The sequence below is a fragment of the Triplophysa rosa genome, linkage group LG9 (genome assembly GCF_024868665.1).
Source record: "Triplophysa rosa linkage group LG9, Trosa_1v2, whole genome shotgun sequence".
NCBI lineage: Eukaryota > Metazoa > Chordata > Actinopteri > Cypriniformes > Nemacheilidae > Triplophysa > Triplophysa rosa.
The window spans coordinates 9,150,774-9,177,234 of NC_079898.1; the positions used below are offsets into that span (position 1 = coordinate 9,150,774).

Genomic DNA, 26,461 nt, shown 5'->3' on the forward strand with positions numbered 1-26,461 from the left:
TGTATATTTACACACACTTCGTATTGAATCAAGGCAGAACCTTACAGAACCTTAAAGGGATAGTTCATCCAAAAATGAAAATTCTGTCATCATTTACTCATCTTTACTACATTTCAAACCTGTTTGACTTTTTCCTTCTGCAGAAGACAAACGAAGATATTTTGAAAAATGTCGGTAGCGGAACCCATTGACTTGCATGGTTTTGTGTCTATACAGTAGAAGTGAATGGGTACCGCTGAAAGTCATACAAGTTTGGAATGACTTGATGGTGAGTAAATGATGACAGAATTTTTATTTTGGGGGGAACTATGACTTTAATGTGACCATAGAGCAAGGAGAAAACATCATATATATTTATGTATATTTAACATCCTTGATTATTATTGTGGCATACTGGAGTACAGATGGCTCAAAGGTTAGTGTGTACGCCATACTAGTTATTATAGAATAAATAGAATAAAATACAGCCGAAAACTGGAAAATATAGAACTATCACTGTTAATATAAAACATAAGAATTTGAAATAAAAACACCCTCTCAAATGCAGTCAATGGGAAAAATCAAAATTGTCATGATTCTGCCTCATCTTGTCATGTCTGTCTTGATCTTGTGGCAGAATCACGGCAGAATCCCTTGTTATATGTGGAGAGAAGCAGTTTGTGTCTCGTCATTGGCCCCGCCCCTCTCGTTCCCTTGTTAACTTCTCCTTAGTGTTTGATCCCTGTCACCTGCCCGTCACCCTCCCTGTGTTATCAACCCTCGTTTGTATTTCCCTATAATAGATCCTCATGTTTCATTGTCCTGTGCTGGTTCGTTTTGTATTACATTGTATTGTTCCGTGTCTCACACTCTAGTAAGTTCTGATATATTGCTCTTGCTCAGTCTTGTGTTTGATCAGTGTAAGTCCTGTCTCAGTTTTATTGATTACCTCGTCCACTTGTTTTGTCCTCAACGTGGGAAGTTTTGGTTTGTTTTATATGCATTCGTAGTCCTGTTTTCATTTGGTCTCCCCCATCGTGGGTGTTTGATTTGTGTTTTTGTTTTAAAGTCTTGTTGTCATTCACACTTTGCTGTCTGCACCTGGGTCCTCATTGCCAAACCATGACACAAAATAGTGTATACAAAAAGATTCACTATACATTCAAAGGCTTTGGGTCAATTAACTGAAATTCATTGATAAAAACCATAATCTTAAGACGTGTCAGAATGTTTGAAATTAATGTTTATAAAATTATTTTTTATATAATATAATTATTTTTTTAATGTATAGAATACATTTTTGCAAATTCTAGGGAAAGGTTGGCTTCTTTGAAGATATTAACAAAATAATAACATTTATTTGGAATTTTTAGTCGCAACACGGTTCCTATAGTTAAATATAACAAAGTTGCTGTTATTATGTGAAAAAACAATATATTCATTTACAATATTATACAACAACATAATGTGATGTTATATAATATAAAACAATACAATATACGTACAGTATGTAGCCTAATATAATGTTTAGTTTGTAATGTTGTAATGAAATTTCTTTGGATAGTAAAAATGTTACATTGTTGTAGCTGTGTGTGAGGCCACTAAATAGTAGCTGTGACCTTGACTGATTCTGCTAACTGTATTGTTTACTGTCTGGGTGAATTTCCACTCCGGTGACAGATGTTCAGATGTGAATGCCGTCTGTTGTGGAAGGCCATTAGCTCAAAATAAATACTTCAGGAGACTTCATTATGTGTGTTTAAAGACTGCCAAAACATTCGGCGATACAACTTGATCATTCAACATGTCATACATTCATCTGGTGTAATTATGAGCATTTCTTGTTTCAACTTGCCTTAAATATTGAGATCATGTGGCCCTCCTGAGCTCCAGCCGCTGCCATGTGATTGGCTGTCTGTGTTTAAAGTATCCGCCCCCCCAGTTTTTCAGGCCATGCATATACAGCTCACGTCTTCAGCTGTCAACACGAGCTGCATGCCAAAAGAGTGTGTTTAAATTAAGGGATTTGAAAGCTTTTTATTTCGTCCACCCTGTCCAACATGAATCATTAGAAAAGTTCTCATACCTTACACGTCAACATGCCAGTTCTCATTTTCTTTGTCTGCATATCCATGGATTATATATCATGTCTTTCTAGTTGGCTTGTAATTGGATGCTTCGATAAATTGTTTTCCAAACAATGAGAGTTTAAGAATGAAATAAATCTTGGTAAATGTACTGCCATTGCACACAATTCCTTCAGTTATCAAGAAATGATACTTGCATCTTAAATTGATTACTGCTTGTTTCCATTGCTCTGGCTTTTCTCCTATCACTGGATAATAGATCTTTTAACACTGTCCCCGTATGGTACATCATCACAGAAACGGTGACTTTGACTGTATGGCCAAAGTCAACAATAGTGATACTTCACACAAAAAATGTACTCACCTTCGAGTTGTTCCAATTCTGTATAAATGTATTTGTTCTGATGAACACAGAGAAAGATATTTGGAAGAATGCTAATAACCAGACAGATTTTGCCCCCCATTGACTCCCATAGTAGGAAAAATTACTTTAGCATTTTTTTTTGTTCTGTTGAACACAAAAGACATTTTGAAGAATGTAGGACAGCAAACAGTTCTGGGGCACTTTTGACTACCATTGTATTTTTTCCTACTACGGTAGTTTTGGAACAACTCGAGTAAATGATGACAGAATTTTCATTTTTGGGTGAAGTATCCAAAATTAGAATATCGCTGCTGTCTGTCTGAAACCTCGTGTCTCCATATTCTATGATTTTTATTTTTGCCATAAATCATTACTATTAGTCACTCTTTATGTTTGTCACTGGGTTTTGCAAATATCTAACCAATAAAAAGTATTAAAAAGTGTTTGTCAACTTTGACAACACAATATTTAATTGTTGAAATAGGACAGTGTTTTTCCATTTCCTGAAAAACTGTTAAACTGTACATCCGAGGTTTTGGAAGGATACAGATGATGTATTATATTATATACTGTTTTTATGTGTGGCTGACCCTATGGTGCTCAAAAAACAGTTTGCAAATCCTGAAATCCACGGCAGCCACAACTGAAGACAAAATATTATATTACCAAAAAAGAAATATTATCCAAATAAGCACCTGCTTTGATGATGGCAGTTTCCTGCACTCATTCTAAGCTGTTGGCTTTATAGGTTATTTTTGCTATACGCAGTAATTTTGGAATAGTTCCTTAAAAAAAGAATACATGTGTTGTGATTTTAGAAAATTCAGAGTATTTAGAGTATTCTGTCGAAGACATTTACATCTGAGAATTTCTATTCATGAATTACAACCTACACAATGACAAGAAATTAAAGGACAAACAGGAAGTAATTTAACAAAAGCATCGAGAGGTTAAGTATTTTTAAGCATATTTCAAAATGTTAACATTTTTTACTTGTTTCTGTGACAAGCCAAATATTACCACTGTACATTAACAGAAATCATTATAAAACATAGCTAATGCTTTAAGTGTATTGTTGTTTTCCCACCAGGGATAACGTTACGCGAACATGCGGGCCAGCTACTGAGAAAGATAAGTAACAACTACACTTTTGTTTTGAGAACAGATAAAAAACATATAAAGTGTTTACCAATGAAACAATAAGCTATTGCCAAGAAAATGTCTTTATTCACACTATTCATTTGGACAAAATAAACACTTTTATATTTTTTTATTTTTTTGTAATTATTTTAGTTAAAACAGTTAAAGGGATAGTTCACCCAAAATAAAAATTCTGTCATCATTTATTCACCCTCATATTGTTTAAAACCTGTATATGACTCCATGTGGAACACAAAAGAAAATATTTTCATAAATAAATGTCTCAGTGGTTTTGTCTCCATACAATTGAAGTCAATGGGGGCCGTAGTTGTTTGGTGGTTCTTCAAAACATTTATTCAGAAGAAAGAACACCATACAGTTTTTAATGAAATGAGAGTGAGTAAATGATGAAATGTGTGTCATTTTTGGGTGAACTATCCCTTTAAGAAATTATAAAAATGTTGTAATAATTTTAAGTTAAAACATTTATAATATTTAAGACATCACAGCAATATTAAAATCTGAACTAGAATGTTTGCCCATAAGGATTCGAAAATATAGAGATATAAACTATATAATAATTGGATCATAATGTTGACTATCAACATTGCATTAAGGGCACTGAGCAAACAAAACTAAAACTGTCTGTGTGCTATACATTTCCCCTCCCATATTTTCCCTGTCCATGTTATTTCAAATATATGTAAATGATGTCATTACCATTGTTCTGTTTAGTTCGTAATTGACAGACCTAAGTTATTGTTAAGAAAAATTGAATTATGTCTATCAGACAAAATCCTTCAGCTACTGTAGACAAGCCAACAAACTTCAGCAGTGAGATTTCTTCATTACCAATAGATGGCAGCAGAGTGCACTGAGCGCAAACGTGCCGTTCATCTACCTCATGAAAACGAAAGATGCTTTATTATCGTGAGTCATACAGAAATAATGGTTTGTTTTATAACTCATAGTTTATAAAAAGTATTGTTTGCGTCCAACATTTTGAATTCTTGAATATGAGACTCATTCTTATTAGGCGCCACTAGGCTTAAACGATTAAAGCCAATTGAATGAAGCTGCATGGCTTCATTATCTGTGTGTTATTACAAGCATGTCATAATAAAAGCATACACGCACATAAAAATGATCATTTGCAAATTGCCATTAGGACATTAAAAGAAAGTCAAACAATTGAGGCGTAGGCTGTAATTTTTACTAGATGAGATGCCTAAAATGGCTATTTAGTAATTGGTTTTCAAACCCATGTTAATCCTATTTGAAAATATCCTCAAGGTATTTGTGTCTTTGTGAGATGTCTGTGCAAGTACTGATTTATGAAAGGTGTCTGGTGTATTGTAGGCCAAATGGGTGAGGTCAACAGCTCTGTCAAGCCGGATGTGCATCTGTAGCCACAATGGCTTTTTCATGAGCGAATACATGCATAGTTTATTTGAAATCGGGGAATAATCAGTGTGGGCGATATCTTAAAGGCTGGGGAATTATTTCAATATGCAAACATTTAGGCCATCACCTGCCGTTGCGTTGTCAGTGGTTCAAAATCTGAACCGTGCATCCCAACTGCAACAACAACCTTCACCTGATTCCTAAAGAAAGACGTGCAAGATGAAGCAGGCATTAAAGAGAAAATGTTGCAAAATAACTGGCATGTCTTTTAGAAATTACCTCTGGAATTTTAATCCTGCTAATGTATTACAGTTGGGGGTTAGGACTATAGAATAGACACGGTCTTGGGGGCAGAAAGGTTTTCTTATCTGGAGGACAAGCATTAGAAGAGCAGACTTCAGTAATTCAGTATGATAGAAACATTGCCTATAGGCCTACGTCAAATCCACACAGAACAAAACCTCTCTTAGCACTTTCTTGGCATGCAAGTTTTCCAGAATCTTTTTTTCATGTTTTTTTTTATTGTTGTCACGATACCTGTTCAGATAGGCGGGAGAGTGAAACTGTAAATAATTGTGAGGCTCTTAGCTTGTGTCCTCCCAGGAGTGAAATGGGTGTGAGACGTTGTGTGGTCTGTGAATTTACACCTGCCCCACAGGCATCAGCGTGTGGGAATGCTCAAACATTTTCTATTGTATCTGTGTTCTGAGATCTGTCTAATAGGCCACAACTAATCATGTAATAGCCGATTAGCAGCTGTGAACGCTGTCCTTTCTTAAGAGAAAAACTTCTGGAAGCTGTTTAGACAGAAAGAATTTTGTCTGTAGGTCTCCAGGTGTCATTTATATAGTGTATGCTATGGTTCAAGAAATGATGCAATAGAATTCGTTTTAGTGAATTTTACACCGAACAGACACAGAAGTGTAAACACAAGATATTTTGTGTTCTGATTGTTAAGTCATACTTACTGTATGTTACCCCAAAACCCTAATGCTGTATTATAAAAATAATAATTGCAATTGTACAATTTTATTTTGCATTTGAAATCTTTTTTTAGCTAATGGGCTCAGCTTTAATCCTTTTCTTGTACCAGAAAGTAGATATGCACTTTTCATAAATTTGACTATCATCCAAAGTAGTAATGTTGTTTCTGTATAGAGTCGGTGTGACGCCTGTTAAAATGAAGTGTAGAAAAATACAATAAAACAAATCAAAAAAGCTGCAATGGATGCAGACAGAGCTAAACTGTGTACACCAAAAAATAATTGCATTTATTGCATTTATCTGGGGCTCATGGACCATAAAGAAAAAGCAAAACATTTAAAGAAAAAGTCATGCTAAATGGCCAGTTTCATTTCACGTCATAAAAAAAATCCATCTCAGATCATTTTGGAAAGATGCGATCGAGAGCGTTTTTCTCACTTTTCAACTCAAATATTACTGATGAACTTTTACAATAATGGGAAGATTTCAAACGTTCATTAGAGAACTTATCAGTGGCACGCCGTGCAAACAGGTCATGAAACACAAGTATTATTGAGACAAGAGAGGCTCCATCTCCCTTTGATCAATTTGTCTTGTTAATAAGTCAGCCAGGCAGACTTTAATTTCTTTAATCCTCATTTGGAACATAGTATAAAAAGACATGACATTTCTTCAGTCGAGCTGTCTGTCTGTTTTTATTTTCAATACTAATTATTATAACAAAGGCAAACTGTTCGCACTTTATCCAATTTTCAGTTTTAATTTCATCTTAGTGCCCCGTGACATGAATTCCCTGTACCACGGGCTGAAAAAACCTAATTAAACTGTCGACCTCCAACAATATGTGCAACTACCAAATTGGGGCAGCAGTTCCTGTTATAAAATGCCATTTAGAGTCTTATATAAGTGATGGCTTTTAATAATAAGCTTTTCATTATATCAAAAGCAGTCGTCCTTTGTGTAACAACTTTCATAATGTGCTGTTTTAATAGTCTTTTAATGGTATTTCATCCTAAAATTATTGTAATAAGTTACAAACGATTTGATTTGACATCAGCAATTATTTATGTTTTGTAAACTCTAATCCTTTCGTAAGCTACATTTATTTACTGTCTTCTAATGTGTAAATTATGCGTGAGGTCATAAAACTGAAGAAATAAAAGCTGAATCATTGTCATCGTTTAATTTTGCGATGCTCTGTCAATGAATGTTGAAAGACAAACACAGAATGTCACAATGTCCTACGGGCATGCACGTGCTATTTTTGTCTGTCAAATGTTTTTATTTAATTGAGCAGTTCCTGCTCTTTTGCATGGTGTCACGGTTGAATAAAAGTACTGTAGCACACTTCAACACTCTTTGAATGTTTAGGCGCTGTTGGATTAGTAGTGGTGTATGTAATAAAACACAGGCTTCATAAAAAAACACAAAACAAATGTCTTCCTTGATGTCCATCATGTCCCACACACTTCATGCAAAGTGAATTAAATACACAATACCCAACACCTTTTTGTCTTAAAACAAAAGTTGTCAGCATTTTCGCAGTTGGTCTTTGGATGATTGCAGGTCATGCCCATTGTAAATGTGTTTTCTAGTGTTTTGTGAGAGGTGTACGGAGGATATTTACCCTCCAGTGAGATATTGATTTGAAGTACTCAGTGTGGATCATCCTTGTGACCTTTCCTCACCTCCAGTCACACATCATTCCCTCAAATAGATAGACTCCACTGCTGTATTGTGTGACCATAAGCTGTCTAAATCCTATTTCAATTACTTGTTTTGTTTTTTTATGTTATATATTATCATTTACACTAAACCTCAAATAAAGATGTCCTTGCATGGTGCACTGTATAAAATGTGTTTATAAATTGTATAACTGTATCATTTAATACTTTAGTTTCGACTTTTATAATCTATTCGTTCCCTCGTGGTAGAAAGGCAACTGTGAAATTTCATTTTTCACAACGAACATGGCAGGCAAATCTTGTTGGGGTGACATGACTGAATTTTTTTCTGAAGGTGTAAGGGGAGACCGGTTCAGTATTCATTTCACTTTGGCTGTTAACCTGAGCAGGCCTCTCTGTTGTCACTCTCTGGAGGGATGTCTCCTGCACACTAATGTAATCTTGGCATCACTCCCTCGGAAGTTCGAGGCACGGCACCAAGAATTCCCGCGTTACGGGATAGCAAGCGGCGCTTTGTGGAAGTCCCTCCAAGACTGTAGGTCAAACAGATCAGTGACAGGCCAACGAGAACATCTATATCTCTCTGTCTCTTGTTCTCTCACACTGACAGTTCTGTTAAATAATGTTGCCGTGGATCTGAGGTTGGGTTGCTATGGCGTCACAAGGACTTTGTGTTCACTTTTGACCGGGATGGTTCGGGCCAATGTCAAGAGCCCGTCTCGAATGTAGGGCTGTCACAATATCAGATGTTCACTACATGACCAAAATAATTCACGATAACAATTGTGTTATCTGTATTGAACCTTAGAAAATAAACAAACCTGTTTAATAAAAACATCTTTCATTTTGTTTGTCTTGCGTTCTCTTTTTTAGCCAATGAATGACACAAAATAGGAGTATAGTGATTTTTTTAAACTAAAGATGCCTAATAATCGGTATGGGTCTATAAAAGCAATTTTCACATCAGTTATCAGTATCACCAAGAGTTTAAAAACAGCAGATCAGGGTCGATATATCCTGTCAATCAAAAGAGGACAGGAAAATGCAATGAATGCCAAGAAACATCACCAGCTTGATGTTCAATATTAATAGTCATTATGTGAATTAATAACATTCACAAAGTTAATAAATACAACAGAATCGGTTTGTCACTCGGAATAATAATCGGCTATCGGTAGAGAACTTTTGTATCGTTGAATCTCTATTTGTAACCATTGTAGCTCTTAATGCAAAATGAGAAATAAGTGCAAAACCCACACCTATTATGTTGTAAGTGTAAACCAGATATTGGCACTGAAATATCCTATTTGTAGCATTAACGCAATATTGCTTATTAATATCAGGATTATTGCCAATACCTGAATATTGTGATGCCCCTTTTTAAAAAGTGACAGGACTCGTTGTCATTGATATCTTTTGTGCTATTCATAAAAACAAATAATTGTTTATTTTATTTTTTTAATGAGACAAAGCAGGCTACACCAGAAAAGGTTTGTTTTATAACAACTGCACTCTTACATACATTATATTACAATCATAGACTCCCTTTTTTAAAACACCACACAAATCTATTTACTCAATGGCTTTTTAGTTATTTCTTTTTTTAAGTCCTAATTTTCTGTTTCTTACAGAGTTTGACATTTTTTCTTCTCTTCTCAAACTAGTCACTGCTAGGTTTTGTCTTTACGTCGTCTCACAACAACCTCTGACCCCTGACCTCTGACCTTAGGTGAATGGAATTCACAACAAAGATTAAAATTCTTCGAGGAGGTACATCATGGCACATCAACCCAGGCTTTGCTCTTGAGGAACATGCGTCTCTTATCAATAAAATACTACGTTTCAGATTTTTTTGATCACATACAATACACAATCCATTATGTACACCCTCTTGCAGCGGTATCACTGATGGCGAGAGAGTCGAGGTCTTTCCATTAGTGCAGTGAAAGTTTTTCGGTCCTCTTTGTAGTTCACTCTAATCATGCAGTGGACAAAAGCTTTTAAACAGTTGGTCGGTTCAGCAACAAAGTCTCGACATGTTTTTGCATGAGTTCTTTGAGGCATGGTCCATTGTGAGGTTAACGCTCTCGCGCCGTCCTCGCTGAGCTTTTCCTGTGGCGCCGGTCCTTTCAGAAAACCACATATTCATAACAAGTTCGCGATGCCTCGGAGTGAAATGGGGGTGGGGCGGAGCAGAGGGTTGGGAGGGGAGACGCCGGGCGTTAGCTTCGGGCCGGGCCGGGTACGGACGCTGGCGCTTCATACCGGCCGGTCCACAGCGTACTGGCAGGGACTTAGGTTGGACACCGGGTTCTGCATGCCGGGATAAGCGAAGTTGGCGTGCTGTTTGGCCTTGAGCCGGAGGCTGGCTAGACTGGAGTTACAGGTGTCTCTGTACATGTACGGGCTGGCCGTGGTGGCATAAGGGCACGCAGCTGCTGAAACCGCTGCAGAGTTGAGGGTGGGGCTGTTCAGGTTGTTCAGGTTTCCGAGGTTATTGAGGCCTGAGGCCGGAACCCCAGCCACGGCCGAGGGCACCATGGAGGAGGCCATGTTCATGGAGGAGATGGAGCTGGGTGGGGAGAACATCGGCTGCGAGGACAGGGGACTTACATTCATGGAGTTAAAGAAAGGAAAGCTTTTGGCTGATAACGGGCTGCTGGCCAGGCTCTTGGTGGCCCAGTTGTTGTAGGAGTAGCCCGAGTACATGTCGTCATATGGCTGCATGAGTCCGTTGAACTGGGCGCCGAAACCGTTCTTGCAAAGCTCGGCTTGCTGGTTTCGCTCTCGCTTTCTCCATTTGGCGCGGCGGTTTTTAAACCACACCTGTTCGAGAGACAACGTACATTCAATTTTAAGTGCAATTCAAAGCCGTTCATAAAACATCCGTATTAAAGAGATAGTTCACCCAAAAAGGAAAATTCTGTCATGAATTACTCGACCTCAACCTGTATAAATTTCAAAGAAAGATGAAGAATGTTAGCAACTGATTTCTGGGGCACCATTGACTACCATTAAAATGATTGCCAAAGGTGCCCCAGAACTGTTTGTTTTCCTAAATTCTTCAAACTATTTTCTTTTGTGTTCAACAGAACAAAACAATTTATATTATAAAAATATATATATGCTATGGTAGTCAATGGTGCCCCAGAATTGTCTTTCTAATCTCTTTCTTTGTATTCAACCAAACACAGAAATGTATACAGGTTTGGAACAACTTGAGGGTGAGTATATGATGTCAGAATTTTCAGTTTTGGGGGAATTATCACTTTAATAATTGTGATGCACAAAATTACTCCAAAACATTTATTTGTTGGTAAAGCACATGCAAATTAAAAACTCAGTACATTGTATTTCTGTAGTATAGTATGTGCTTATAATATAGAGTTTGACTTTAATATTCAGTTTTTTAAATGCTTTTTTATAAAATTTATACAAGAAAAGTTCTGCTTCATTTATTAAACTAATTTATTCACTTATTATGAATTTCCTCCGTGAGAAATGTCATTAAAAAGCTTCCCTCACATTTAGTCAATTTTACATCCTATTTTTAGGGGATTTTGGATGGATTAAAGTTTTAATGCGAAAATTTAAATGAACGTCTTTCATTTAGCTCTCAGTGAACTCGACTTCCTCCTCCGATCTTTTTCCTATCTAAGTGTTCATAGTTTGTAATTAGCAAAGAAAAACAAACCGCAAAGGAAAACAGTCACTCTAAAGCTCTGTTTAATTATTCAATTTTTAAGCAATGTCTTCGTTTATGTATAAGGTTCCTTTACATGCGGCAACAGTTTTATGACAGAGGCACACAAAAATAGTTTTGCCACAACCGAATCCAATACATGATCAATGAAATACGGATCATCAGCATTTCCTCGTTTTTTCTGAAACGCTCATGACATATCATTCTAGATAAATATAATGAAGATTATGGGTATTATGACTTTCTAAGAAGAATTGTCACCACATATTTAAAAATAATCCCATATACAGTAGTGCTCATACACTGTCAAAAAAAGGTACAAAAGACGTCACAGGATGGTACCCTATACCAATATGAGGTACTAATATGCACTCCTCAGGTGCAAAGGTGTCATTTTTGAAAGAGTATATTTTTTCTGTGTAATATTTCATGACATCATTTATCCAGCATACTGTAAATGATAGCACTTTATATTGGGAGAGAGGGAATACCCTCCTTTGTAAATGTTCCACTGACACTCTGGCAATGGTGTTTAAAGCCTTACCAAAATAACTGGATGTCAAATATAGCTTGATGATCAGTGTGTTCCCTACCTTTAGTTTTGGCATGGTACGTATTTCGTGATTTTGGATTAAATACATTTACATGTGCATTCATAAAGTTCTGCCTGCTTTAAAGTTCAAGGACAATCACCAGTAAAGGTTTGCTAATGACCGAAATGTTTGCATTTTCACACAAAACTGGTGTGAAATGTGAAAACTAAGCAGTGGCTGTATAGCACGTGGAGACGAAACCTTCCGAGTGCTGTGTGGTCCACTGCTGAGAGTTTTTAAAGCAGCCCGGGTCAAGCTGCCATTAGGTCAGGGCCGTGATTTAGGGTTTGTGTGTTTATTAGGAGCACATACACTATCAATTGCGTAAATCAAAATGACAGCAGAAGCATGTGGAATATGTGGCATAAGGTTCCAGCCAGGATTAGTGACATGCATACACAGTTCAGCAGGCCACCAATAGACATTAGGATAGGGGTATCTCTAACTGTGTTGTTCTTTCAAAATAACAACCAAGACTGCGTGCTATGTGACCTTTCCTCTGTCCAACATGAATCTGATCCATTAAATGTGAGCCAGCCAAAGAGATAGCAATTGTATTGTCATCCATCAGAATGAGAGCCCACCTGCTCTCCATTGTGCTTCACTGACCGAACTTACAGGGGGTGAAAAACGTTTACGAAGGATTTGACTCAAACCTCTATTTAACTGGCCACAGAGAAAATGTCGCAATCTGATGTTGAGCGTTTAAGTGAAAATCCTGAAATAGCACAGACATATAATTTATGTCCCATGGTTCAAAAGGGCACACGCAATATCCAAATTCACCTCGGTGATGGCATGGCGAGCATAACTCCTTATCTTTCTCGACCCTTTGAGCCAGCATGTCTCTTCGCAAAAGTTCACATCAGAACAGCCACAAAAATGTTTGATGCTACATATGCGCTGTGTTTTAGTCTGGCGCGGACACGTACCCGTACTCTCGCTTCTGTGAGGTTGGTCCACACGGCGATCTCCTCTCGTGTGCTCATGTCAGGATAGCGGTTTCTCTGAAAAGTGGCTTCTAGTTCTTGGAGCTGCTGGCTGGTGAAGTGGGTTCTCTGCCGGCGCTGCTTTTTCTTTAGAGAGCTGTCCTCTGCGTTCGACTCATCTGTGTGGTTCTGATGGGACTTCTCTGTGTCTGTTCATAAACAACAGATCCAAATATGATTACTTGATTTGCAACACTTTACATACTGTGCATTTGAGTAAAATTACCTGTCATACTACACACTGTAAAACAAACAACGCCAACTATGCAAAGCTGTGGATAAACATATATTATTTTCAAGTTTTTGCTTAGTTTTGTTTCATTTGTTTGTTTAACTGCGGACGCAAAGTGTTTTTTCTACGTCAGACGAAAATGCTTCCTCTGTGGTGTAGAGTTCTGCACCTTGCAAATCGAAGACCCCACAGAAGGACTAAATTAGATGGCCACATAATCCTGGGATCAGCCATTAGTGACAGGGCAGGTTTGGGGCTGTTTGGCAAGAGCTTAACTCTCTAGGAGCAGTTCTAACTAATCAGCAAAGCTTTCCAGGACTCCACAGGGCCTCCAGGAAAACCAATAAGACATCATGCTGCCATCTGTCAGTGGACAGATACCCTTTAACTCTTGCAAGCTCATCTGCTCAGCATAACTCCTAAATAAAACTAATTCTCATCTCATTGATAATGATAATGAAGAGCAACATTGAGGTGTATTTTACCTGGACAACACATAGATGGGGAAGAAATTGCAGAGAAATCAAGAAAATCTACTAAATGTTGGCATTATTATATCATGGCAGGCCATATTCTAAATTTAGTGCCTAGTTAAACAGTATTTCTTCAGTCACTATATTGCATTACTGTCACCTCTTGAGCTTACTGATTTATTGTTTAGTTATTTATAATAGTGCATATAACAGTGCGAAAAAACATTTCCGTGAAATAGGATAGTGATATGCTGTCGAAAGGTAGGTTATGGATTATAGCGCAGATGACTAAAATGAAAGGAGTTTATCTTCATCATTCGTTCAACACTTTAAGATACAAACACTGTATAAACGCTGTTTGATTCTTTAAAATATATTTGAGAATTTTTTGAGATTATTTTACTGAATTCCTTCTCTGGCTTTAAAGGCCAGTGTAAAATAATATGAATAATTTTGAAATAATATGTTGTTTTCCCATTAATTCAAATGTATTTTCCTCTTAAAAGCAGCGGAAAGAATCAATTGTTAAAACTTTTATACACGAAGTAGACACGCAGCGTTCAAGTTAAAAGATGTAGATGTGCACGTAATATGTGTGAATCTATTTTAATTGTTTTAATTACATAATTATTAGAAGTTTTATAGTCCATTTAATTCCCACATAGCCTACACATTTTGCTTTGACGTGCGCGTCAATACATTAGTGGAGGGGTTGGTCACGAAGTTATACATTTATTGTTCTATATAACGCAGTGTAATATCCACAGTAGAAATAAAACCGGATATGAAACGATATTTTCTATTAATCACCAGTCAGAGATTCATGACGATCTTTTCTTATAATCTCATCCCAAACCATCTGCCGACGAAAATTACTACTAATTTAAAATATATGTTTTTTGCAAATTATTAAAAGCTAAAATACGCTCCCCATATTGAAACACACACTTTTGAAATGTCAAACCTGATTGTAGTTTTGGCACTAAACCTATACGATAACAGAGCGAAAATCGTTTCGATGTTTACAGATTTGCGCGTTTTTGAAACGCTGCATATCATTTCGAAGTGTGACATTAGCCTGTACAATTTAACAGATATATTTACAGTAACTTAAATGAACTCACTTTTTCTTATAAGGACCGCATAATCTTCTGTCGTGCAGTGTCTCAGTAAAGCGCGCATCAGTGCATATTGCATATCGCCGTCTTAGATTTGCTCTTCCACAGGTGTTTTGGTTTATTCGCACTGGCCTAGTGACTAAGTGATTTGGATACCAAATTTGAGGCTGCACAGGAATGAATAATTTATGCACCGTGTAGCACATGATTGGGTGGCCGGGTTCTTCTTCACATGGCGACTGTCCATGCACAGAGCACCATGTAGACTATCAAACATCTGTAAATCGCAGGCCTGGATTCAAATGAACCCAGCTTATTCAAAACTACACCCAAAGATGTGGAGTTGTTATTACACGTCCATTTCAACTTGAACAAGAATTAACCTGAAAACAAGAATCAAATACGCCATTCAGTCATGCACAGGCTGGACCACTAGCACCGTCGACCATGGTAGAGGCGAAACAGGAGAAAAGTTAAAAAGAAAAAAGCCTGCAAATTTGAATAAAAAAAACATGTTGATAATTCAATAGGCCTACATTAATGTTCATTGCATATTTTACTCTGCTGCGTAACATGGTTGTTAAGACTAAAACTATTCTTTTCAGAATTAGGCTATGCACAATCTTTTGTGAGATGTGTGATGTATACATGTATATGAACTGACCACTGTTGTCTTGGCCTTTGCATCCAGGATCGTGCTGAGGAGTCCCGGAGTCAGAGAGAGACAGTGCCGGGCTACGGGCCTCACTGTCCGTTAGAAGGTTAAAATCCATAACCTCGACCGCCAGGCTCTGCGAAGAGCACAACATCATATTTACATGAATGACAATTCATTTCAACGATAGTCTACATCATACACACAAGCTGAACCCAGAGGAAAAAACCCATACACTTCATTGTTTACTTACGATTCACTGTGACTCGTCTCGTTTTATTCCCGTGCTGACGCGGGCGAGGAAATTTTCCATTTTGAACTTCATTTTATTAAATAGTGGCTTTAATATGATCGTTTTTAATACTCAAATATAACACTTTAGTATTAAGCACTGTTGCTTAGAATATTAAAAGACATATTAGTTCATGATATTATAATATCGCGGTTTACCCATGTTTTTGAAATGCGTAAAATGAGACCAAAATGTACAAACCCATAATAACATATTTGTCATACACTATTTTACATAAAGCTGTTTTAAACTAATAGAGGATTATAATTAGTATATTTTTTAATATAAAATAGAGGTCTAATAAAATTGTTTATCATCTTTAGTTTTTTCTGCAAAAACGAAATAGGGGAACAGAGATAAAAAATACAAATGAATTAAAAGTAAATGTAACCTATAAACAATATGGCTGTATGGAAATCTAACAACAACATGCACGATAAAACATTGACTTGCATGGTTTCATCATATCAAATTAGATGTTGTAATGAAGGCATACGCATTTGTTTTGTGTTGCAAATCTTCACAATGTCAGGAAGTTCATTCATTCATTTACTGCTGTAGTCCACCTCTCTGCTTGAAGACGATTTGGACGTTTCTTTATTTAAGCCGTGCGGCACACAAAGTTCACAATTACGTGAACCAAACAGCCTTAAATAACAGCCTCGTAATAGATCCTAGAATAACATGTCGCTTATTTATATAACGGCACTTGTCACCCTAGATATGGAGACACAATCACTCTCTTACCGCGTCCTGCACTTTTCCGAGTGTACAGAAAAGCTACTCCACGTGTCATTTGCTTCCATTGTTTATACGATTTTAGATTTTAGCTCCCTTGACGGACTCATAAATTGTTAAAGGTGTGAACATTTGACTGCTGTAACCTTGTAGATCAAACAAGATTGATTTCTTAGAGGTTTATTAATTATTCTGCAGCCTACAGAACTTATATTTTTCTCTTATTGAAATAATATATTTTTAAACAATAACTATCAAATAGTAATAAATAATATAAATAATAACAATTCATAAATAACACCTTTATGAAACCGTTTGACTTTCCAATGTCTATCAATCATCAAAATGTATCTCATGGAGGACATTTTCTTATACGGTCTGTCAGTTGAGGCTTAAACAAAATTATGATGGGCTGTATGTGTAATTTATGTCATACATTTGAAAACAGTTCCTCCATCCAGAGGAAACACCTTTGTTTGGTATCTAACATCAGTACATAAATTATATTTACGTAAAACTTAAAATAACTAGACTCTAGCCACGCCTGCTTTCACAGTTTATCAAAGACAAATTGACTCAAAATAAACGATAGTAATGAATTCTAACTATTACAACCCAATTCACTGTTTTTGTGAATTAAAGTATTGGTGAAATATTGCTCAATGTGTCCACTTGACTTGATAGGCTTGGGTTAACAGGGACATATATTATGATCACTAATGCACTGTTAGGCCGAGTCTTCATGCTGATTTTGATTTTACAGATATTATTGTGACCCTGCAATAGATTTACACTTAAATGAATAAGTAGATATCGATTAACAAAGCTTGTTAGAGTGAGTGCCTGTCACCCTCTCTCTCTCTCTCTCTCTCTCTCTCTACCGCCACTATCAAACTCCAGGAGATATTGACTAAAATGTAGGTACCTGACAGCTCCCTAACAATGCCTTTAACTTTATACTAATAATAAGATATCTAAGGGATGATTTGGGAATATGATTTTGCTCTGTTGCATGTGACTACAGTTACCACTATTTATGGTAATCATTTAATCATACTAAATAATGACAAAAATGTCTTGTTGGTCATAAAATGTCATGCATTTAAATACCTGCATGCTGGAATGTTTCTTTCTTTCTTTTTTGTCTCTTATATGTAAAATAAAAAAGTGAAAAGGCATGGAGTTCAAGAACAGATAACAGTGTAATTATATAGTGAAAAATCAGTATTCATGAGGTGATAGACCCTGGGGATGTAGAGATTACCAGTGATGATAAATATCAGATACATATTAAAATGACTGACTGATTTACAATGCTTTCATCCAAAACAGTCAAAAACAATTTTATTTCTGGGCCTCCAAATCACATTTCCCATCAAGTTTCCCAAAATGATAAACAACTGATTTTCTTGTATATAGCGAATTGTAACAGCACATGTTTTCAAAATCTGTACGAAATTAAAATAAAATCTAAATTCAGTAACACACTGCTAAAAATGATATTGCTTTAGGTTGTTGTACACAGTACTGAATACAAAAATACACGGGCCTGAATACAATGACTCCTTAAGAAAAACATTTGGATAACAAATATAAATTGTTCTGTTAAATTATAATGATTTGTTTCAGTGTGCACAGGACAGAATGCTATTACAGATTTGTGTGATGTTGTCTGCTATAAATGCAGTTACTCCTTACATACATTTTTTAGACTCAATATCACATCTCTTGGTATTAGCCTATTTTATAAACAAATAAAGTAACCTCCCTCGTAAATGTAGCTATAGTTTGCATGGAAGGTCTCATGAGAATGCAGAATACAATAAGATCTACATATTAAACGCATAGAGTGACTTTGAATTTGATGGTTATCTTTCAGACAGGCTTCTTATGTTCTTTTTGGGCCAGTGCTACAGGTGATGTAATCTGGTTATTTCATCCTAAATGGTGAAAGTGTGACCCCCCATGAAGTCTGACATTATTACATTTCAAACTCAGAGGGTCAAAGATTGAGAGCCAACAAGAGTGATTAAAGACTCCATGCAAATGTCACAGATGCATTCGAAGATTATAGATAGGTGCTTAAATATAACATAACAATTCCAAAAAGGGAAAGCCACCAGGTTTGTCTGACCTTGGTTCATCTTGTGATTATGTATAAAGTAATCATTTCGTGATTTTGTTTCATTTTCAACTAGTTTTGAGTTACAAAATTAAATAACAATAATAATAATCAAGTTGTTTGTTTGAAGGGTGGTTAGCTAGAGAAGACATAGCGAAATGTTATTTCTAGTGAGCATGTGTGGTAGGCATTTAGTAGGCCTCGTTTGTGTGTTTATTTGAATTATTGAAATATTTCTGCGCAAGGCTTTGGCCCAAGGCTTGTTTGGGTTTTACTTTATATCTCAGTGGCACACATTATGTGTTTATTCCATTTGGATAATGCAGACGCAGTCTTTGAACGATTCCTAGGCTCGGGGAATGCAGGTCGTGTGTTGGGACAGTTTATATAGGCTACTCGACATCGATCTCATTAAAAAATATATATCCAATAAAAGAAGAGATAATCGAGGTAAAATCCTCTCGTTTTCAGAAGATTGCTGGTCCATCTGTTGGTTCGACAGAGGCAGACAGCATATAGGCTATTTCCACGGGCTGCTGCATTATCTCAGGAATTATTCATAAACGCGTTGAGAATTAATTCCTTGGATTAAGAGTTGATTAAGATGTGTGTCACTTTGCTGTCTGAGAACTTATTAAGGAGCCACTCGAGCCGGCGGCAGATGGAATTTCTACCCAATGTTTGTAGATGTTAATTTCTCCCCTCCTAACACCCATTTGCATTTGCGTGTGTATGTCAAAGCGCGGCTTTCCCTACACGCACAGCTCCAGATAACCGTGTACCGGGAGATGCGCATCTCTCAGAATAAAGATCGGTCATGTTTTTCGATTACACAGTACGCACGCACTATTTATCGAGATACAAATGCTTTCGATATTGAAATGTCGTTGACGACATCCCAAAGTTTTCAAGAGAGCTGGTCGTAAGCAAAATCTGAGGGAAATCTGAACAATTTCAAAATATGACTGAGGCTCGAGCCGAAGTGCATGTTTGTATTGTGTTTGTAGGCTATAGTTGTAGACGAGACATGACCAAACACAATAGCGTCATGCACTGTTCTGCCAATGTGGTTTAACCACACATTTTATTACATATGTTATTTCAACGATGTATAGCGTTGTTTAATTTTTTCAATTGTTTTGCATAAAACAATCATTTATCATGAAAAGTATCATTTAAATATAGAAAGAGAATAGGCTACATTTAGACAAACGGGAAACGTGGATTCAAACGAGCCTGCTCTGTTGGTAAATAGTCCGTCATTTTAAATACCCAAATATTTTCATTTAAAAAAATCGATTAATGTAATTTGGCTATTTTACATCCTGAATGTAAATACTTATTAAAAGGAGCGTTTGGCAAGGTATTTTTGTCAGCGTAGCTATATTAACAAAATAAATGACATTAATCATTAGTAAAAAATCATAAATAAATAAAATAAGACATAATGAATGTTAACATTTTGCATGTGATTGTTCTATATTTAAATTATAATAACAAAATTGTTTGAACTTTTTTTAATCTTTACAAATGTATTTTGTACTTGAAATAGTCGATGAGTCTTTTTTCTTACTGGTCTCTTGCGGCTTTCGAGCACCTGCCACCTATCAATTTGTGAATATCACATGAATATTTTGATTCATAAAAGGAACTATTCTAGAAAATTGGCTCTGCGACATGTTTTAAAACAGATGTATAACAAATAAAATGACGTTTTATTTTGCGCTTGCTGTTTTTATGATGCCATAGCATACATTGAATACAATTGTAATAGGCCTATTGCTTTACACTGCTCTTAATATTTTTTTGACAAAAAACAAACAAATAAATGTTCAACAAAACGACGGTAATTTCACAAATAACTAATTTACATTTACATATCTGAAAGTTACAAGTTAGCTCGAATTTAACTTCAACAGCTTTAATATTTAACATACAAAACAACTGATTAAACTATACTGTTTAACCTTTTCACAAGTGAACATTTTAATAATATTATTACCGTGTAAAACGTTTTACAAATAAAGTGTTTTAGGGTTAGGGTTATAAAGTTATAAAATGTAGCCTACAGCTTTACTGTAAATTTAATGTGCTAAACTGCACATAGAATCAAAACTGGATCAAAAATGTATTGTTTAAAATAAATACGCAACGTGATCAGGCTTAAAATATCTTCTTATGATCTACTCCTTTTTAAAAATATAGTCTAATAAATTATTACAAACGTCAAAGCCTAATTTGCGTACAATATCAGCAAGCCTATGGGGATAATATTGCATGTGGTAAACTTAAAGTAGCCTAGTCGTAATATCGTAACCCAATAGTAGCCTATACACAATGGCACTGAAGTTTGTACATTTCTGCACAGTCGGACATCATCACATCAACTTCAGCACGACGATAAGTGACGCTGTTTATCTGTCTCAGTTGCCTCGTGGTCTCTCCTTACAGCAAACTGCACAGCAATTGACAATCAAAACGGGTCTTAATGAGTTCAGAGCGCACGAATGCTTTCACTCTAACACGACACGTCTGAATTCACGAATTCATAGTGAATTCATGTCCAACTTCTCCAGCGCATCACGCATCATCACCACCGCGATTTTTATCATGCATATTCTACTTACATGAAATCCCGGTCTAGTAGAGGTAATCCTCGAAAAAGATAGAACTTTTGTCGTGGGTTAGCTGCTTTTCTGAAACGACGCAGTCGTCATGTAAAAAGTTCCTTAGGATTAGCAAGCGAAAACACAGCTTTCCCTGTCTCTTTATTTCTCTCTCTCGGTGTTGTCTGTCATGAGTTATCGCAGAGAGTGAAGGCTTGAACCCCATGCAGAGGGGGACTGACTTTATGCTAAATACCTTGTGCGACAGGTCCGCAGCAGAAAGGAATGCCCACCCCTTCTCTCTCTCTCTCTCTCTCTCTCTCTCTCTCTCTCTCTCTCTCTCTCTCACGCTCTCTCACACGGGCATACTACACACACGCATAATCAAGGCTAAGGTATATTGTGTTAAGCTTACCTGCACAGCTTTGTAAATGAAACAGACCGCGCGTTTGTGCCTCTGCAGTTAACAGAATTATTGTATTCTTAATTTATTTGGTTATTAAAATTAATATCTACAATCTCTATAAATATCATAGGCCAGTTGTTAAACAAGGTGTCATGGAGTGTTTGTGATTTTCTTTTAAAAGGTCAGAGTAATTTTGGATTTCACTCATAAAGAATTCGTAGGCTATTTTGTGAATTAACTAATTGACACACACACATTGTACGTTTTAAATAAACAAACTAATGTCATAGATTTTTCTGCGCTTGGTTACCCCATCAGTCTTCCGTCACTTGTAAAATTCCGTTTATTTACCAAGTAAATACATATATGTTTGACCAAACATCCCTGTCTTTGCATTCAAAGAAAAAACTGTGCAGACTCTACAACCAAGCATAACCACACACATGCAAAAGAACGTTTGCACACAATATCAAATACAAAGCAAATGTATTGAGAAATAAACGGCTTATATAATGCACATAGATTCAGTATATGTAATAGCCTATCCGATTTTTTGGGCAATGCGTCTTCTAACGTCTCTTGGTAAATGTGGACAGCTTAATACGACGCGACAGATTTTATGTAACCTATTACATTTCAGACAAAATAGTTGATCAGTGGTTTTATGTTCCTCCAGTTACCAAACACATTGGTAATTCCTGAGGATTAAAGGGTGCAGTAATTGTTTGAAAGAACATGCAAATACTTTTCTCAATCGGTTTGCATCATTGACGCAAGTGTTTGTAATAGCCTAAACCTGTAATGATGTTTCTGTCAGAATCTCCAGACGAAAGCAAAACCGTTAGGTCAACTCAGTAAATCTGACAATTTTATCCAACTGTATTAATTTTATTTATGAAACTGCATCATACTGTAGATACTCTTTTAGACTGTGACAGGAGACAAACAACAAACCCACGAGTATGCGCTCTGCTTCAGTGAGAACCGCCCCTTGTTTTGTCATCAGTAAAATTCAACCAACATGATAGCAGCCGAAGCCCCGCCTTACTTTGATCTGATTGGTGACTTGTATTGTTGCTTGTGTGAACATTTTTTTTAGTCAATCAACAATACCCGAATGTAAAATATTATTTTCTAAGTAAACTTATGCTAAATGTTATTTCATAGTAACGAAGGAACCTTGGAAGAATAGACAACGCACACGAACCCGAGTGATAAGATCATTGGCTGAAAATGTCGTCATTTGACAGGAAATATCAAGGTTGTGTGAGCTACACCATTTCCACGTCAGTAAATTTGCCTGTGGAGGAGATTATCCACCGGTGACAGAACTTCAATCTAGTGGCCTTCTATTACAGACAAACATCAGGGCATGACAACTCGTGGACCTGTTTAAATGTAAGCCTTTATTCAAAGCGGTTATCGCGAATGTATTATTTTCCTGAACGCTGTATCCATTCACTTGTCACTGTTGCAGCCTGCTAAGCTAGTTAGCCAAATCAGTGGCAATAGACCTGTAACGTTACGCCATTTTGGATTCACCGTCTCAGAAACAGCAGTACTTTATTTAATTTTCTGTTATGTCAGCTGCTTGCACTTAAAAAGAGGCAGGGGCTCATATAAAACATAACGAGAGGGACACGAGGGCTCTTTTCTCATGTCTGTCATTGTAGTTTCACCGCGAAAGTCAGTGTGACAAACAGCTTGCTAGCTTGTTGACAGGTTGGTTGGTTGCATTATCAGTTCTGTTTTTCTGTTTATTCATAAATGGTTTAGTTTCATTATTTATATTCACATTCGGCAATGCTAATTTTGAGCTGTACACGTCGATTTAAATGTCCTATTGTGCCTTTGACAAGCAATGTAACTTGTTAGCTGTCAAAGCTATCAGGCTCGCTATCTTTCTTGGCCTACTGATCAATTTAGTTCCAATCAATTCACACTCATCATCAACCTTTGTACATCATTTGCTCAGTGAGAAAGACCGTTCCAAACCACAGTTTATCGTAATGTTTATGTTGTTGAAGATGATGAATCTATTGCAGTGTGCTGGATGACTGTCATTTAGATGTTCTCATTAGCATCATGATGTTGGATGTTAGTACGTGGCTGTAAACATTCATGGTTGGTCGGCTGGGCCCTTGAAGACTTCAGTTAGAAGAGCTACTTGTAGATATAACTTGGATGTTTGACTGTAGAGTCTATCTGACTGTACGTTAATATTATGTGTACATCTATATGGGGGATGCTTTGGATGCAAGGGTACCAGACAATAAAGAATGCACCCAGTCTGTGAAAACCCAGCTATAGTAATTTTTTGTGTTGTACTGATTTTTTTTGTGGCTTTTCTATTACACACACACACACACACACACACACACACACACACACACACACACACACACACACACACACACACACACACATATATATAATTGAACTATATCGTTAATATGGCCGGCGCTTTAGAGCACCAAACACCAGTACTTCCAGACATAGAAGCAGCTTCTTCCCCAGGCAATCTCCCTCCTAAACAGATAACTGCTCCTTAAGAGCAATATTCCACTTCCACTACTCCTATAGTGTGCACTATAGTGCCTTATTATATCTACATTTTATTTATACATGTATATAACACTACCTCTACTTACTACATTATCCATTTGCACAAGTGTACATACAATCTGTTAATATGTATATTCTACTATATACTACCCTGTACAATGTCTCTTATATGTTATTATCCCCCATTTTCTGTAAAATAGTCTTTATTTTATATATGCATATATTTTAGAATCTTTTAGACTTTAAATCCTATTATATTTGTATTGTCATTGTGTTGAATGTCTGTACTAGAAGCGTCCAACACCAAAGAAAATTCCTTGTGTGTGCAAGCACACTTGGCAATAAAGCTCTTCTGATTCTGATTCTGAAAAATATTCACTAAGTAAAGCCATGCCAAAAATTGAAATCGTAGTGAAATACCAGTCTATCCAAAAGCACATATATACAGCAACTATATACGTGGATGTTGTTGCAAGATGGTGAAACATGATTCAAAGCTCTAGCAATACACATTGCCATAGTGGATGAAATTCAAATGAGAAATTTGTAATCAAATATTTTTATTAGGGATGCACCGATATGTAAATGTTGGCCGATAACCGATAATTCTTTAACATTGGAAGCCAATCACTGATATTGGCCGATATACAGTATCTAAATATTAATATAAAATTCCCTAAGAAGAACTGTTTTTTTTAAACATTCACTTTTTAAACAAACAAGGTAAACATTAGTTCTCTTTTTTCTCCCGAAAATCATGTACCAAGCCTACTTTACACTAGTTAACGATTCTTTAACCTGAAATATACTTTTCTGGTATATTTTTTATTTAATAAACAAATTATACTGTATATGTTCTTCCAGAGCAAACCAGAAAAATGTTCTTAATAGCCACATGTCTAACAGTTCTCAAGATAGAAAGCATTCATACAGCAGTCTGATTCAAAGAATATGCTTTTGTTCCTATAATTTACAAATTCATAAATACTGTATCTATATACTATACCTACATCAACAATGTTTTGCTAATAGCTGTAAGTGAATGATCATGAGAGAAAGACAGTACTGTACTGAATTTTAACTGAGCAGCGTGCAGCTGAAGAAGTTTAACCAGAGGAAATGATTTATGATTTATAGGCTATAATATGTCGGCCTACATTTTTATTATCGGCGGATACAGATAACATTAAAAATGTCCGTTTATCGGCCAATACCGATATGGCTGATAATTTATCGTACATCCCTATTCTTTATATAAGGACCAGGCGATTTTGGCATGCGGCACCAGTATTTATTGACCGTTGTACAAGACGAAAACAACACTGGACCAGAAGCACATCCTGTTTCATCTTATTATTTTTTTAATTTCATATCTAATTAAGTTTTTAAGATGTTCATTTAACATTTTAATTCAGTTCAAAATGTTCTGTTGGTTGGTTGAATTTTATTTTATTGTTTGTGTAGCGTTAAAAAACTAAAATATTACCAGTGTTCTGGGCCAGTGTTGACATACTGCAAAATGATCTGTATTTGCAAGGGTGATACTCTTGTACATTGCACTTTGTAAATAGTCTATATGTGAATCATAATATTTTGTTCATATGCTGATGTTTTTCTATCGTTCTTCTAATCTGTTGTTTTATATAAAATATAGGGGTGTGACGAGACACTTATCCCACGAGAACAAGACGAGACGAGATTTCCTCAATGATGAAATATATAGGGAAAAATAGTCTCTTATTCACCTTAAAAACACAAAATTCAAAAAATGTAGGCATTATAAAATCAACCTTCAAATTAAACTTCTATTTTAATGAATTATATTATGCTGTTCTATAAGTGTTTTTTCATTGTTCTATGTTTATGTGACAGAAACAGTAAAAAGTTAAGGAAAAAAAACTATATTACTGAAATTCTCTTTATTTAACTTTACCTATTTTATTATCTTTAAGCAAAAATCAACTTGTACAAATTCCTGGCTCACAGCAGTTTTTGGTTTTCTGTTCATCAACATGCCAGTAAAATAAGCTTCTTGAAGAGGTTTTGCACATCAGGGTATTTAAAATAACGTAATGGAAAACTTGCGATTGCTGTAATGGAAGTAAACGTGCGGTGCGTGTAACACTGCAAACACCAGCGCTCAATGGGAAAGGCCAAAGATAATATATTAACAAGGTGCGCCACTGCGATTGAAATAAATTGGAAGAAATGCAATGCTAAATAGCTGCCTGGAGGCTCTTACTATGACGTAAATAGCTATCCGAAAGTCCGCGGAGTGGCATGACTTTCATTAAACGGACTTTGGCATGGTGCCGTAGACGCTCTT

General features: G+C 36.2%; 2 protein-coding genes across 6 annotated transcripts in view; one reads left to right on the plus strand and one right to left on the minus strand.

The window, feature by feature from the left end:
• Positions 1-9,096: 9,096 nt before the first annotated feature.
• On the minus strand, positions 9,097-21,371 carry pitx3 (paired-like homeodomain 3). The gene is made up of 4 exons (XM_057342205.1): positions 21,186-21,371; positions 15,416-15,542; positions 12,872-13,077; positions 9,097-10,469 (listed from the first exon to the last, which is right to left on the minus strand). The coding sequence occupies exons 2-4, from the start codon at positions 15,522-15,524 to the stop codon at positions 9,903-9,905; spliced, it is 882 nt and encodes a 293-aa protein (XP_057198188.1). The 5' UTR covers positions 15,525-15,542; positions 21,186-21,371; the 3' UTR covers positions 9,097-9,902.
• Positions 21,372-22,834: 1,463 nt separating this feature from the next.
• The window catches only part of gbf1 (golgi brefeldin A resistant guanine nucleotide exchange factor 1), a 71,336-nt gene continuing 67,709 nt past the window's right edge, over positions 22,835-26,461 (plus strand). For all 5 annotated transcript variants that reach the window (XM_057341552.1, XM_057341554.1, XM_057341553.1 and 2 more), the window contains exon 1: positions 22,835-22,968. The gene's annotated coding sequence lies outside the window, so the exon portion shown is untranslated. The remainder of the gene's footprint in view (positions 22,969-26,461) is intronic.